Source organism: Canis lupus, chromosome 12 (assembly GCF_048164855.1).
Source record: "Canis lupus baileyi chromosome 12, mCanLup2.hap1, whole genome shotgun sequence".
In the NCBI taxonomy this organism is placed as follows: domain Eukaryota; kingdom Metazoa; phylum Chordata; class Mammalia; order Carnivora; family Canidae; genus Canis; species Canis lupus.
Window position 1 is genome coordinate 43,547,233 of NC_132849.1, and position 17,405 is coordinate 43,564,637.

General features: G+C 40.3%; 1 protein-coding gene across 1 annotated transcript; it reads right to left on the reverse strand.

The window, feature by feature from the left end:
* Positions 1–3,048: 3,048 nt before the first annotated feature.
* Positions 3,049–17,048, reverse strand: LOC140601940 (zinc finger protein 512-like). Its single transcript, XM_072771435.1, has 5 exons — positions 16,791–17,048; positions 10,873–10,974; positions 9,676–9,738; positions 8,470–8,568; positions 3,049–5,077 (listed from the first exon to the last, which is right to left on the reverse strand). The coding sequence occupies exons 1-5, from the start codon at positions 16,938–16,940 to the stop codon at positions 4,769–4,771; spliced, it is 723 nt and encodes a 240-aa protein (XP_072627536.1). The 5' UTR covers positions 16,941–17,048; the 3' UTR covers positions 3,049–4,768.
* Between the last annotated feature and the right edge of the window lie 357 nt (positions 17,049–17,405).

Genomic DNA, 17,405 nt, shown 5'->3' on the forward strand with positions numbered 1-17,405 from the left:
CTTTTCTCTTACTACTGCTTCTGTATATCTCATTCATACTAGTATGGATATAATAAAACCAATTTCAATACAGAAAGTAGAATTTTAGATAGTATGCAGGTAACTTAACCTTCAGTTCTTGAGCCGAAAATACAGAAAGACTGAATCTGGAAAATATGGTAACCAACACAAATTTGAAGCCTTATTCTCTGTAGATGCAAAAATGTGCCAAAAAGCGTAGGAAAATACATACCAAGGCTCGATAAGGAGTTAGAAAGCAAGAGGGATTTAGAATCTTAGTATTCTGCTGTTAATTTCCCTCCTGCCTTTGCTGTCCCAGTTACCTAAGTGGGGAGTGGATAATTTCCATCTCATACGTTTCTTTTTCATTCCTATTATCCCAGATCATGAATCTGGTGTATTGCTGCTTTACGTCTGTCCCTTTCCAAGTGAGGCTTTGAGAGCCTGAAGACTATTTAGAGAGTGAATCATCTGATAAAGATAATTTGAAATGCATACCTGCAAGTGAGCAGTAGGCTGGCCAACTAATACTTCAATCTACTTTGAATCTGCTTTGCAATGAAGAAAACTAAACACAGTGATGTTACAGAAAGTGCATTTAGGTGGAAAAGGACCTCCGAGGTGAAATGTAGGTTAAGACCTAAATGATACAATGAAGCCTACCTTGCAAAGCCCAAGGAAGAAGCCATTCCAGGCAATGGGAACAGTGTATGCAAAGGTCCTAAGATGGGAATGAGCTTACTAGGTTCCAGGAACAAAAAGGTCAATATGGCTAAAGGGTAGCTGGGGAATGGTCAGAGAACAAAGGAGTAGGGGAAGAAGAGGCTAAATGGGTTGGCAGGAGGAGGAGAAGGCCTTGTGGGACAAGGAGGGAGTGACTTGGATTCTAAGTGGAATGGGAAACCAGCAGGCTTTGAGCTGGTGAACGAGCTCTGATTTACAAGTTTAAAAACTCACTAAGGCTGTTATGTGGAGTGTATCCAAACCAGTAAAAATCAGAAGGTAACAATTAGGAAACTTATAGTCTAGGCAAGAGGTGATGATGGTTTGGAGTAGGGCGGCTGAAATAGACGTAAATAGAAAGAAGAGCAGACTAAAGAGTGAAGGGAAAATGAAAGGTTAAGACAAGTAACATTTCTAAGGTGTTCCCTATTAAAGGAGGTGAGCAGAACAATTTGTGGGCACTGATTTTTTAAAAGAAGTATTTCAGACACAAAATACAGAAGATCAGAACAAACTCACTACCCACCTTAAGAAATAAGAACTTAAAAATTCACTTGTAGTCCTTCTGAGTCCCAGAAGCACTGTCCTAAATTTGGTGTTTATCATTCCTGTGCATGTTTTCATGCCACGTATACATATACATATGATATTAAACTATAAATGTATACTACATACACATATTTACATATATAGCATATAAATATATTTTTATATATCCATAAACCATATAGAGCATTGTCTTTAAGCCTTATATAAATGGCCTACTTCATGTATTCTGTAACTTGCTTTTCCCAGGAATTATTTTTGAGATGTATTCATGAAACAAGGAGCCTTAATTTTATCGCTGTATAGTATTTCAGTATATAACTGTATCCCGATTTATCCCTTCTCCTGATGGAAGATTAGATTAGTTTTAAAGTAGGTTAACAAAGAGACCCAAGAAGGTATAGTGCCTCAAATAACAGATCTTTTTTCTCTTCAGATAGATGTTCCTGGTTGGTGATTAGTTCTTCATGGGGTGATTCGGGGCATCAACCATTTTCCACTTTGTGCTCTGCCACCCTCTAAAGCCATTTTATCATCTGCATCTGGCCCAAGGAAGGGGGAAAAGAAGCATAGAAGTACACTCATTTTCTTAAAAATTCTAGCTTGGATGTGACACCCTCACTTCCATTCACATTCTACTGGAGAGAAGTGAGTTGGCTACCCCTTCGATACAGGGGCAGGGGGTTAGAGAGCTGGGAAACATAATCTAACCATTTGTCCTGTAATCCTATAACTCTGTAAGGTGAGAGCAGATTATGGTGGACAGCTATTCGTCTCTGCTATGTGGTATCAACCGTACTACAGTATCATTCTTTGTTTATGTCTCCTGGTATACCTGGGCAGGAGGATTTCCCTCTGTATATACCCAGGAGTAAAACTGCTGCATCTTAAGGCATATTTTCAGCTTGACTAGATACTAACAAATCTTTTCCAAAGTGATTGTACCATGTTACATTCCAAACCGTGCATGAGAGTTCACATTCGCTACAACCTGGCTATGTTCGATATTGTCAAATTTGTAATCTAATGAACTTTGTTTAAAAACTTAAAAACTCAGTAGAATGATTATGATACTCTCTACTGAGACTTGCTGAGACCTGGCCTCAGGAAGGAAAAGTTTTTTTCACAAATTTTCTTTCTTTCTTTTTTTTTTTTTTTAAGATTTTATTTATTTATTCATGAGGGACACGAGAGAGAGAGAGAGAGAGAGAGAGAGGCAGAGACACAGGCAGAGGGAGAGGCAGGCTCCATGCAAGAAGCCTGATATGGGACTCGATCCCCAGTCTCCAGGATCACAACCTGGCTGCAGGCGGCGCTAAACCGCTGCGCCACTGGGGCTGCCCTCTTTCTTTATTTAAGAGAAGGAGAGAGAGAGATAGAGAGCATGAGCAGGAGGAGGGGCAGAGGGACAAGCTGACTCCCTGCCAAGTGAAGATCCCGACGTGGGGCTTGATCCCAGGACCCCAAGATCATGACCTACACCTAAGTCAGGTGCTTAACCAACTGAGCCACCGAGGCACCCCAGGAAGGAAAATTTTTTTAAAGTGCCTACAATGGCACTAGATGAGACTGGACAAGTTTCCTATACTAATTCACTTTAACCTCAAACAAATTACTCGTTTTAGCCAACACATTTCAGGAACTAAAAAACTACTGAGACACCGCATTTGGTACTTATTTCAAACCCACTCCCATGTCTAGCCATCTTCTTATCCCCATACACTGTGTCGGCAAGGAGTCGGGCAGCAGGTTGGAGTCAATGAACACCTGGAAACATCATTCTAACCGACAGTCATTTATTTCTTTTGTCATTGCCCAACATTCCCCAAGTCTTACTCACCAGAAATTAATATAGCTTCTTCATTTCTCCTCCCTGACAATCCTCACCTACCGAAAGGGTTTCAAGGGTGCAACTGCCAATGAAAATGAAAAGGTAGACTGGACATACCACGTCATTGACCTGTTTCAAAACTATCTATCTGGCAGTATCCAAATCTGGTTTCAGTGCTCCCTTGTTTGAAAGTGGTCTTCACAAAAGCCCACATTTTAAAGCTATGTGGAGCAGCACAGAATACAGAGTTAAAGAGCAGTAACGGCCTTTCAGAATTTGAAAAGGTAGTATTTATCCATATCAGGGTTAAGGGCCCTTGCTTTTTATGTGGCATATGCCACAAAAGTTGGCAAGAATATATAAGACCAATATTTATGGAAGAGGGGAAGAGAATCTAGAAACACAACAGAGCTGTTCTAAACAATGCTCCAGAGAAAGCCAGCCTTGAAGAAGAAAAGTAGCCCACTAGACATTACCAGGTAGGCATGAGGTACAGAAAAGGAATTTTTCTTTCCAACACCAGAGAAATACCTACATCTGGTGTCAAGTCTCAAGATATAAAGAGGATAAACGCCACATACAAAAGAGGACAGAGGACGATATTCTCAGAAAACTCCAAAAGACAAGACGTCGGCTAAGGGGAGGAATAAGGATTTAGCGTGGTGTAGACGAACAAGTGAGGTCAAGCCCAGGGGAGACGGAATGTGCCCCTTGGCTGCCAGTCTATGGCATTACTAGGAACACTAGGATTCTGTGTCAAAACATCAAGCGCGATGCGGTAATTCTTCATCCTTAAAACTGGGGGTTGGGAGTTGGGGGGTTGGGGGTGGGGCACAAGCGCCCAGAGGACACTGATCATAGCAACAGATGAGGACTCAAGCCCTAGGAAAGTCAAGGCAGTATTTATTGCTTCGTCTACTTCCTGCTTTCCAATCATTTTCATGTTTGGGACATTTTGATGTTTGGGCTGCTTTTCATGCTTGTGGGTCTAGCCAGTCACTGCTACTTGGGACAAACGAAACACTTCCCAGTAAAACCAGCATAGAGAGGTTCTAGCTTTTTCATCTTAAGTCCATTTTCTTACTTTCAATCCTAAAACCACACTGAGAGAGAACAAACGGCCTCCATAAAATCTGTTACCCAGGGAGACAGGATAAGCTTATTACATGAGTGACAACAGTTCTAGCTTCTAGGATTGTTATATCACAAATACAAAATGATAAATCTGTATGATTCTTAAAAATTAATTTGGAATTGTTTTATAAGCGAAATGATGGAATGACTAATCAGTGGAGAGTCCAAGAACATTCTATAGCCCGGGAAGGAAAAGGACAACCAAATGGGTTTCTCAGTTTTGTACAGAGCAAGAATGGCCCACAGTTGGCCTGAAGAGGGAGCTCTTTGGGCAAAATGAGAGAACAACAAGAGGACTCCAATGAGGAATAGCAGGAACACCTACCCAAGAGGGGGTGGGGGGGGAGTGGGGTAAAAGTGAATAAATAGAACAGTGAAATTTACACAGGAGGAAGGAGCTGAGAAAGTCACAGCCTTACACAAACAAAAGAGTACATTTCTCCTCGCTCAGCCCCAGTGACTCAGTCCTCCCAGCACAGGTCCCCGTGACAACAGCATCCCATTTGCTCTTCTAGGAGCTTTCACACTGCCTGCCTATTTCCTTCCTCGTTTATGATGAGTCTTTGGGGGCTTTACTTTCTGGAACTGTGCTGGCACTGGCTCCTGCTCCGGTTCCTTATAGGAGGTCGACACTAGCAATTCCTCGTTATTCCTCCTCTGATCCTTCCCTACTCTAAGACTCAGCTCCGCCTCAGGCAGCTGGATGCCTGGCTGCTGCAGCCTTCGCAGAGACCTTCTGCTCCTGTGCTGCTGTCTCCGCTTTTCTTCTTCCTGCTGCCGCTGCTTTATCTTCATTAGCTTTTCAAAGCTTTTGGTGGTGGTTGGGTTTACGACGAACCAGTCCTACAGAGGCAAAATGGAAAAATTATCCAGTCAATACACAGTAGAGAGCACAAGGAATGGGTTTGGGAAGAAATTCTTTCGTTTTTGAAAGATTTACTTATTTATTTGACAGAGAAAGAGAGCATGAGGACGGGGAGGGGCAGAGGGCAAGAGAGAATCTCCAGCAGATACCCACCCCTCCCACCAAGCATGGAGCCCTAGGCTGGGGCTCGATCCCGCGACCCTAAGATCATGACCTGAGATGACATCAAGAATCCCATGCTCAACCGAGTGAGCCACCCAGGCGCCCTGGGTGCGAGAAGATTTTCTAAAAGGCACGGCTAGGGCAGAACACAGTAAGAAGGAAACGGATAGGGAACCAGAGCTTATAATTCTGTACTTTAAATGGGAGAAATTCAATACAGAATAGTGAGTAGTCATTATAAGCATTTATTGTGTAGCACACGATTTGGGGTACTTCATACTTCAGTAAGTGAACTACAAAGTCTGTTCACTTAGCATCATCCTACTTATTTATCTCCTTTGTAAAAATCTCATGAGCTATAAAGCTTCGGGCCACAGGACATTTTTATTTCATGAAAGTATAGTGGTTAAGGGCATGCATTCTACAGCCAGACCGTCTTAGTGCAAATCTCAGCTGTTTCTGGCTCTGTGACCATGGGGAAATTACTCAACCTCTCTGAGACTCAGTTTAAAAAATTAACAGTTGAGGAACATGCAATCCAATTATGAAACACTCTTGGGGAAGAAGGAAGGAAGGAAGGAAGGAAGGAAGGAAGGAAGGAAGGAAGGAAGGAAGGAAGGGAGGGAAGGAAGGGAGGGTGGGAGGATTTCAATTGAAATCAAGTGATCTGATCAGTCTTCTAGGTCTAACTACTGATTCACAGGAAATACCCTGAGAGAGGACCACCACCACCACAGGAATGCACTCAGCAAAATCCAAAATGTGTATACACATGTGACAAATGACCGTTTCTCCAACATATAAAAAGGGGGAGTAGGGGAAACTTCTAGACCTGCAATTGAGATATGCTTTCAATATAAAAAATACACATTGTATTTCAAAGACTTAGTATGAAAAAATGTAAAGTATCTCATTAATTTTTATTAACTACATGTTTAAAGGATAATATTTTAGGTACACTAGGTTAAATAAAATATATTATCAACATTAATTTCACCTATTTTTATTTAAAAAAATTTTTAGAATGTGTGTACTAGGAAATCTGAAATTATATACAGACTCACATTACATTTCTATTGGATAGCACTCTAGATTAAAATACACAGTACACGGACATTTTTTTTTCTTCCTCCTGAACAAGCCATCTCTGAAAAAAAATTAGGAGGCAATCAAGGAAATTTAAATAATTTCAATAATGACTAGGTATATGATGATATTCAAGAACTATTCTTTGCTAATTTTTTATGTGTAATGATGGTTGTGCTTATACATTTTTAGAAGTCCTTATATTTTAGACACACACATCAAAAGAAGCAGTGACAGTTGACATGGTATGTGGAATTTGCTTTAAAATAAGCCTTTAGGGGACAAGAAAAGTGGGTGTGATTATAAAGGAAAAGAAGATTGGCCACACACTGATGTCTGTTAGGCTGTTCATTATACTATTCTGTCCATTTTCATGTATTTGAAAATTTCTGTTGAAGAAAAGTAGCTTCAGAATATGTGAGGCAGAGAGGGAGGAACAGAGTGAAAATCTTTTACCACCACGTATAATTTATAAATATAGGCACAAATCATTGAACTAATAAGACTTGGAGAACAAACTCCAAACCAAGTGAAATTTGTTGTTTCCAACTTTTTAAGAAGAAATTGGAGAAATAGGCTCACTACATAAAGGCTGGATTTTGTTAGGAGATTAATTATCTTTTAAATACTTCCTGAAGTATTTACACTATTACTATGAGAAAGATATGACCGACTGCCTTCCAGAGGAAATCTCAGGTATAGAAAGCGATTCCCAAAGCTTAAACCTGTAAAACAACAGAGACCACATTTCATGACACTAACTATAGCCCATAGCGTTAAGAACTATTAAATGTGAGGGCAGAAAACAGTTGACGGTGTTTGCTCTATTTCCTTATTAGGCCACAATAGCTTCTGCGGTAAGATATTCCAAGAGAATGCACACTCTACTCCTTAAGCTTTTGAAATACAGGTATTTAATTACACAGGAAACAATTTCTCTATTGACCTGTATAACTAAAAACTTGCCCCAAGAGAAACCTCTTGACTTTCTGTACTTAAAGTATTTTTATGCAGAATTGATTTTTTTATTTTTTATTTTTATTTATTTATTTATTTATTTATTTATTTATTTATTTATTTATTTATTTTTTGAGAGAGGCAGAGACATAGAGGGAGAAGTATGCTCCCTGTGAGGAGCCTAATATGGGACTCCATCCCAGGACCCCAGGATCATGACTTGAGTGAAAGGCAGACGCTCAACCACTAAACCACCCAGGCACCCCAGAATTGATTCTTTAATTTTGAAAATTTACAGACCTTAAGAAAAGTGACAAGAATTCAATGAATCCTAGATTTACCACTGCCTACCTCTCTTCCCTTTCTTCCTTCTTCTCTTCCTTTTGCTGAACCATTTGCAAGTTATTTGTAGACATATTTCATCCCTAAAAACTTTAGCATAGATCTGCCTGAGAACAAGGGCCTTCTGCACAGCTACAACACAATGATCACATTTGGGAACATGAACATTGACTCATCACTGTTATTTAATAGAGCCAGTATACCAATTTCTCCAGTTTGTCTCACTGATGTCCCTTATCGTCGTTTCTTTGCAGTATTTGAAACATTAAAAACAGATTGCTCAAAGGCCTTAGAATAGGAGAAAACAGAAGTACACAGACTGCTATAAAACAAGAATTCTACAGCTATAAACTCAGCCCAGTGCCCAAACTCTTGGTTTAACTGAATTTATTTATTTTATTTTTTTTAAATTTTTATTTATTTATGATAGAGAGAGAGAGGCAGACACAGGCAGAGGGAGAAGCAGGCTCCATGCACCGGATCCTGACGTGGGATTCGATCCCGGGTCTCTAGGATCGCGCCCTGGGCCAAAGGCAGGCGCCAAACCGCTGCGCCACCCAGGGATCCCGGTTTAACTGAATTTAAAAGAATCACAAGAGCTCAGAGGTGCTCACACTTACAGTGATTTCAAATGCTTTCACATAAAAATACAATTACACATCTAATTTCACAAAGTATTTTAACTCTGTCTCTGGTAAGCACTTTCAAATTCCTTTTCTCAACAGTCCCAGCCCATAAAAACGCACAAAATCCACTTTTGGGGGCGCATACGTATGGGTTCCACAGGATCACAAAAACATGGCGGGGAAAGCAGGGACCTCACCTCAGCATGGACAGAGTTGATGTGATACTTGACACCACTCTCTGACACAAATTCTTTTTGACACAGAAGACACTTGTATTTTCCAGCCACAAAGTTTCCCTGTTTTCAAGAGAGAAAGAAAAGAGAATTACTCGTAAATTCAGGAACACATACCTGAGCCATGTGGGAGATTGTTAAGAGACAGAAAGGGCGGGGATTTTACTTCAGCAAAGAAGGAAGAAAATCCAAAACAGCAATACATTTAGGAAAACTCGGTTGGGCAGACTATCACCACTATAAATCTATCCTACTTATAATTCTATACATAATACCCCCACCCATTCAACACAAACTGAGGTTCTCCTTCTTTTGCTATAAAACATGTCACACTTTTCTAACTTCCTTGTTTCTTTCCCTTCCTGGTTCTCTTGGAATGACTCTTGGACTCCTGAGGTTCACCAGAGGCACCAATGCATATAATTCTTCCCACCATAATCCACTGTTTCAAAGAGTGTCTTGGACATCCAGAATTCGAGAAGTATCATCTGCAACACCTAGGTTAAGGACTCTGAAACTAAGATCATGATGACAAACTCCTAAGCATTCCTGGACAGATGGGGTTTGGATGTCTACACTCCCGTGCTGCCTTGACTCCTGAAGCCCTGAGTGCCCATGGGGCTCCTTTTGTGTGAAGAGATATTTCTGAATGGGAATTAAAAAGTTACAGCAGTTTGTAGGGCACCTGGGTCAACACAAAAAAGATTCAGTGAGGTGAACAGCCATCTGCCTGACAGCAGATAGAGCCTACTTCTCATCCCCAGAGGCCAGTACAATTCAGATGGGAGTAGAGGATCTTCAACAATCCAGATAAACACATGTAAGTTGATTCAAGAAAGTTTAAGGCCCGATAAGATAGGGAAGCCCCAAGGCAGGAGAGGCTCAGGTGGAAGATGTTAAATCCCTGGTAGAGACTAAAATGAATAATATATTTCTCCAAATTCCTTAACTGATAAGACTTAAGGCTATGTTGGCTTTTCCTGTATCTTGAACATATCCGGGCATCCCCTCTAATAACAGACCAAGCATCTTTAGGACATGAAAAAACTAAGCCAGCCTCTGAAGATAATGGCAAACAGGACAACTAGCTGTTCATCTAAACTGAATTCTCTTCCATGTCAGACTATTTTAGACGTCATGTTAAGATAAATAGTTCAGAAAGTTACAAACCAAGGTACAAGAGCCTAGGTGAGCTTTAAGGCCTGATACACTACTGTAGACCGCTTCACAACCCTGAAAAAGAGAAGAAGAAATCCATGAAAACTATAGCAAACCGCATCCTTCTCTTAGCAACCTGGCCATTTATTTACACTGACCAGCCCTACATTTGGAGGAAGAAGCCCAATAAATCACGTTACAAACCAAACAGGAAAAAAATTCACACACAAGCCACAAAAGCAAAAAAGAAAACCAAAGAAAGGTTTAAAAACAAATGGTGAACAAGTTGTTGAGAAAAGCTTAAGATACTCTCTTCCCTGCTACTTTTTCTCTGACACTCTGAGAAACAGAAAATTGCAGTTAGATATTTTTTTAAAATCTGCCTTCTTGGGATCCCTGGGTGGCGCAGCGGTTTGGCGCCTGCCTTTGGCCCAGGGCGCGATCCTGGAGACCCGGGATCGAATCCCACGTCAGGCTCCCGGTGCATGGAGCCTGCTTCTCCCTCTGCCTGTGTCTCTGCCTCTCTCTCTCTCTCTGTGACTATCATAAATAAATAAAATTTTTAAAAAAATTAAAAAAAAAAATCTGCCTTCTTCAGTACAAAGGTGTCCTCTATTTCTTGTGTATTTGCTTCTTCCCAAAGTTCTGCATATATGGTTGTGGTAGAGTAGAAGATGGCTGGAAATTCTCTGCCACTCTTTCCTGCAAGAAGTGGAGGCTACTTACCCTCCCTTTGAAATTGGGTGAACCCTGTAATTCCTCTGACCAATAGAATCCCATGGAAATGATGTTGAACAAATTCTGAAGCTAGGCCTTAAGAGATCTGCGGCTTCCATCTTCGTGTTCCTGGGATACTCTGAAAAGTCAGTTGCCATGTGCCCTGCTGGTAACCCACTACACCCTGATGGAGAGAGGCCATGTGGACAGCCGAGCTCCCAGCTCAATTGGCTGCACAGAAGCCATCTTGGACATCAGGTCCCATCTGAGCTTGCGGCTAAATACAACCTACAAATGATCCCACTTGATGCCACGTATGACAGGAGAATGTTCTTTGAGCCCTGGCAGAATTACTGATTTATAGAATTCTGAACAAATAAAATAACTGAGGTTTTAAGCCACTGAGGTTCATGTACTTCATCATGACGGAATAAATAACTGAAACAGCAGTTTGATAAACATTTACGGAATAAAAAAATGAGAAAGAACCACCTGGTTAGGGCACTGAATGCGATGGTATTTCTTGATATCTGACTTCCATTTGTGTAGCACTTCCTGGCTGAAGGTAGGCAGCCCAGGGCGAGTATATTTTAACTACGAGACAAGAAATATTTTATTGGAGGAACCCAGCTTCCAACCAAAATACCCCAAAAGTTTCACACCCAACTATTCAGGTTATGTAATTCTGGAGTTCGACAAGCATCCTTTCACGTGCAAAAAAACTGTAGTAGGTATGAGCCTTTAAGTACAAATTTACCCAACACTGGTAAGTATAATTTTCTATAATTTAATCTTAGAATAGTTTGATTTTTAACAGAGGGCAGGAGATTTTCAGATATGGCACTTCATCTATAGTTTGAAAAAGCTACTGACAGAGCATTTATACAGCTAAAACACTTGTTACAAAAAAAACCCCCAGGGATACAAATATGTACTACATGTAAATTATACTTATTATTGTATACTTAAACACAGGGTACATACATACACGCACATATATAATACATTTGATAGAAATATATGTAAATTGGGAAAAGGCTAGAAGGTTATAAATGAACACGTTAACAGTAGTCATCTCTGGGTGGTGGAATTTTGAGTGGTTTTAATGTCTGTTCCCTGCTCCTCTACATTTCTCCTTTTTCTTCAGAAGTGTCACGTTAATTCTGGGTATTTTTAAATTCAAACACAAACACTGAGATTCAACCTAAAAATGTGAAACATTTTAAAACAAGAATGTGAAAATAAAAGATGTGAGAGAACTCAGGGGATGGAATACACTATCTTTCCTGATACTGCCTGAGAGGAGAATTAACTATTCCTCGCACTTGCCTTCATGTGCTTTGACACAGGTTAGTCTCTTCGCAGAAGTACTGCGCACTAACGATTGCGCGACTGGAGCTCCAGGTTAGTCTCTTCTTAAAACAACAACTGTAGTTTCCAGAAAAGAGACAGCTGGCACTTGGAGAGACAGTTCTCACAAAGCCCACCACAAGTAATAGCTATGTTTCCAGTGAGAAAACAATCCTCCTGCTTGAAAAATTTAAGTATCTGAAACAGATACTGAGATAGAAAAACAGAGCCAAAGCCCATAGAGGTCAGGGGAAGTAAGGAAGTCACCTTCAGGAAACGCTGACAAATCTATAAAAGCAATCAGAGCACAGAGCTGGCTTCATTTGTAAGTACCTCCTCTCCTCTGCAGCTAGTGTATATGGGACCATCTAAAATCCTTTTATAGCGGGGCAGCCCGGTGGCTCAGCGGTTTGGCGCCACCTTCAGCCAAGGGCCTGATCCTGGAGACCTGGGATCCACTCCCATGTCAGGCTCCCTGCGTGGAGCCTGCTTCTCCCTCTGCCTGTGTCTCTGGTTCTCTCTCTCTCTCTCTCTCTCTCTGTGTGTCTCTCATGAGGAAATAAATAAAATCTTTAAATAATAAAATAAAATCCTTTTATAGTGATAGCAGAATATTTACATAAGCTATTATATTCATAAACTATCATATTTATGCAGAAATGAGAATAATCTATGAGCACATATGGAGTGATTTCTAGGACAGACTTTTAAGTGAAATAAAGCAAAACACAAAAAAGCATCTATGTAAGAAAGAAAAGAATATAAGAAAATATGCATTATCTGGTTATCCATCCCATAAAAATATAAGAAGGATAAACCAGAAACTACTGAGCATGATTATCTTTGCAGGGAGCAGGGTGGGAACGGGATGGAAATAGAAGGGTATTAGGAATGGGACAGCTGGGAAGAGGGCAGTAGCCCTTCTCTAAGAAGACTTTTGGTACAGGTCTGACTTTTAGAACCACGGTAATGTTTCACATACTCCCAAGATAAATTACTCATTTCAATTAAATGGGATGTAGGGGGAACCCAAAATGTAGTAAGAGTAACACATGAAACTAATGATGATAAATGAGAAACCAAATGAAGTGAGGAAGGAGCCAATCTAAGTAACTGTAAAATAGTACTTTGACTATATACTGTAAGGCTAAAGATTAAAAGAACTATAACAAATATTGTTCTCTAGGTAGTAAATCTGTTTTTACAGGGGTATGGGTTAACAATTGTGAAACTAGGTTATACTAGAACTAAGCAAGTAAGTAAATATATTGTACACTATGAGAGGTCTCTCACTGTTGGAGAAAGAAGTTAGAAATAAGCACAGAGGAAGGCAAGAATGAAACTTGTGTTGGATTGGAATTGAAGGTATCATGGCCTTAAATCTGTACACTGATACCCAGACAGACATGAACACAGAGGGGAGCGAGTGAGTAGCTCAGTCAGTTACGCATCCGACTCTTGATGTTGGCGCAGGACATGATCTCAGGGTCATGGGATCAAGCCCACGTCAGGCTCTGCACTCAGCATGGAGTCTGCTTATCCTTCTCCCTCTGCTCCTCCCCCTGCTCTCTCTTTCTCTTCTCTCTCTCTCTCTCCCTTAAATAAATGGATAAATAAAATCTTTTTAAAAAAGAACAGAGTGTGTGCATGTATCCATGAATATACATATAGATCCTAGCTCTATCCACTAAGAGGGCCCAGAAATAATGACACCCTAGCAGGAATGAGTACACCTAGCATTCAAATCTTGGTTTTTATTTTTTTTAAAGATTTTATTTATTTATTCATGAGAGACAGAGAGAGAGAGAGAGAGAGAGAGAGAGAGAGGCAGAGACACAGGCAGAGGGAGAAGCAGGCTCCATGCAGAAAGCCTGACGTGGGACTTGATCCTGGGTCTCCAGGGTCATACCCTGGGCTGAAGGCGGCGCTAAACCGCTGAGCCACCCGGGCTGCCCCAAATCTTGGTTTTTAAATATATTCTCCAATAAAAGAAATCAGGATTCCTTAGAGAAAGGGTTGATTCCAGGGCTGGGACAGGGAATATATGAGATGACCCTATAGCATCTCGAGGTGTCAAAACAAAAAAAAGGGCTCAAAAAATGATAGAAGCATTTCAAAAAGACATAGGAACCCACTTGGAAGAGCTCTTGATGGCCAAATCTGAGACAATTTGAGCTATAAATTGAACAACAATAATAGCACTGGATGATAATGCTACAATAAAATATCCATGAGTCCATATGGATATAAACAGATTAATAGAATAAAAGGACATATCTTTCTCACAGTAGAATTCCAATTAATAACTATGGAAGAAATAATGGAAACACTAACCATCATTAGGCAAACCACCATAATAATAATTATAATTATTGCAGACAAGAATCACTGACAGATGCTATGGTAAGTGGGCAGAAGTATGATAAGACACAGGCTAGTTGCATACTGTCAATCTCCCCCCAAAATATTCACTAATTAAAGAGGGGAAAGTATAATTTTGCCTTGGAGAAAATTGGGCAACACCCTCATCAAGTGATCAAAGTTATCAGTAAAAAGACACATCAATATCACGTACCTCCTGATACGGTGTAACACTGCTTCAGTGGTATTCTTGACAAAAACATATAACCCTCAATCTAATCTCAAGAAAACACTAGACAAATCCATTTGAGGGATAAAGTTTGGCACTTTCAGACCAATTCCCCATTCTCTGGAAAGGCAAAGGGGCTAGAAATGGAGTTAATCAATCATGCCTATGTGATGAAACCTCCCTAAAAATCCCAAAATTATGGGGTTCAAAGAGCTTCTGAGTTGATGAACATATATATGGCCAAGAGGGTGATGCACCCCCAACTCCACAGGGCCGGGAGCTCCTACTGTGCTTGGGACTCTTCCAGACCTCACTCTATATAAATTTCTTCATCTGATTTTTCATCAGTAGGTTTTATTATATTCTTTATAACAAACCAGTAAATGTGTTTCCCTGAGTTCTGTGAGCCATTCTAGCAAATTACCAAAACCAAGGATGGGGTTATAGGAACCCCAATTTATAGCCAATCACTCAGAAGCACAGGTGGCAAACTGAGACTTGCAATTGGCATTTGAAATTGGAGCAGTCCTGTGGGACTGAACCCTTAACTTGTAGGATCTACCACCAAGTCCAGATAGATAATGTCGAACTGAATTATTTGTAGGATGTCCAGGTGGTGATAGAAAATTGGTCTGTATGGGACAAACCCACACATCTGATGTCAGAGCTTAAGTAGCGTGAGAGTAAAGGAAAACACAAGAGCTTCTCCTAGACAATATTGCTTGTGTTTGCATCAAGAAACATTGGCAGGAAAAAAAGAAAAGAAACATTGGCAGGACACAGAAATCAGTGAGAATGGTTAACCATGGAGACAAGACAACAAGGATGGGGTGAGAGTGAGATACCTCAATGTTAATCATCATTTTGACATTAATGACAACAATGTATAATCTATTCAAACAAATTAATATCTTATTTTATTTTATTTTATTTGGGAGGGGCAAATGGAAAGGGAGAGAATCTTATGCAGGCTCCATGCCCGGTGCAGACCTGACATGGGGCTCGCTCAATCTCACAACCCTGAGATCATGACCTGAGCTGAAATCAAGAGCTGGACACTTAAGAATGAGCCACCCAGATTCCCCTAAAATTTTCGTTTAAAAAAACAAAATAATTCCCTTAGCCTACACAAAGTCAAAACATAAAACAGATGATTTTAGTAAAGTAGCTGCTAGATAAGACTATCAAAACTTATCAATGAGCTAACAAATATTTATGTCAAATTCCCTACCACAGACCATGCACAGATGAGACTATAATATCACAATGTACTTACCAATGTATAAAATTCACATTTAAACCGAATTTAGATAACCATATACTTTAGTCTGTGGCAGGAAATATCAATAAGTCTGAAACAAGACAGGATGCCTTGATATTCAATTACTCCTTGGACTGATTTTTATGCCAAATAAGAGGTATCAACTTCTGAGATTTGACAAATTTTCACATAACTTACGACATTCCCATCGCATGAGTGAAAGCCCTAGGCCAAATCTAAACTATTCTTAAAAAAAAAAAATAAATAAACTATTCTTGTCCATACCATGGAGATGGATAGGTCCTTAGCTCTAATCTTAATCCTTACTGTATATCCTCCAAGCTCTCGAATGACTACTCCCATTAAGTCATATACCCCTTGTCTCCTCTTGGCCAAATAATGTTCCTCTGGTCTTTGATCTGTTTTACACCAAAGGCTTCCAGGGGCACCTGGGTGGCTCATTCCTTTGAGCGTCTGCCTTCAGCTCAGGTCAAGAAGATCCCAGAGTCCTGGAATTGAGCCCCATATTGGGCTCCCTGCTCAGTGGAGAGCCTGCTTCTCCTTCTCCCTCTGCTGTTCCCCCTGCTTGTGCTCTCTCACTTTCTGTCAAATACATAAATGATTTAAACAAAAAACAAACAAACAAAAAGCCCCAAAGGCTTCCAAGCTGGGTTCTGTACCACTCACAAGTACACTTGGAACCATGGAGGTAATGATAAAAGTATCAAGGAGAAGGCCAAGTAGACAAGGCTTTGGGCTCACTACCTCTAGTTATTTGGAGTGACTCCATTTTCAGTTATTTCACATACTGGTGTTTTAGATAAGCTTTCATTTGGAAAAAAGAGTGCGTGGGGAGAGGAGTTCTGTGGCTAGAAAAACAAATGGAAAGCATTAACTAAATATAGACTCCCACACGTGAACTAACAAAGTGGAAACATGCTGGGCAACAACTAAGCAAAAGACTAATCTGGGAATTCTGGTTCCCTCGGGAAGTAGACCAGAAATAATGGGGTTCCTTAAGAAACTTCTGGAACAGACTGTCTCTCTAGGACCCACATGAATCCAAACACTGAAAGTGGATTAAACATATCCCATCTCTAAAAATAAAGAAGCAAAATATCATTTATCATGTACTCAAGTGCATTTACTTTTCCGTACATAAGCACAGTATTAGACATGGTTCTAAATTAATACAAGTTTCTACTTTACCTTCCGATCATCAGGTACCAAATCCTGAAGCACCTTCCTCTTAGGCCATTCCTTGGCCAGTTCAGCAGAAGCCAGCTCCTGCAGGTGGTACACAGCTATCTTGACAGAACGCCTCTGAACTCGACCCCCACTCTTTGGCTCCAGACTCATCTCTTTTAAGCACTCTGACTGTCCTGACTCTGGAAAGAATGAGATCTGCAAGAATGAGAAATAGCAAAACACAGGCCTGAGACCTGTGTAAGGCCTGTGTTAGGTCTATGGTTTAGAACAGTCACTCTGAATGCTATATGGAAGATGAAAAGAAAAAAAAAAAAGGAAGATGGCCCATGGAGGAAGAGTGAATAAAGGAAGAGGGGTTAACAGTACAGGGAAGAGGTAAAAGGACGACTTGAACGAGGGTTTGGTAGTATAGGTAAGTTGGCAGATTCAAGATAACACGTTAGAGGTAGATCAGATAAGAATCACATAGAGGTTTGTGGTAGGAAGGAGTTGGAAGTAACACAGATGACCTTTCTTAAGAAAATCTATACATAAAAAAAAAAAAAAAGAAAATCTATACATAAAATGTGATATATGCCTGTTATGGAATAGTATGTAGTTGTTGGAAGCAACAAA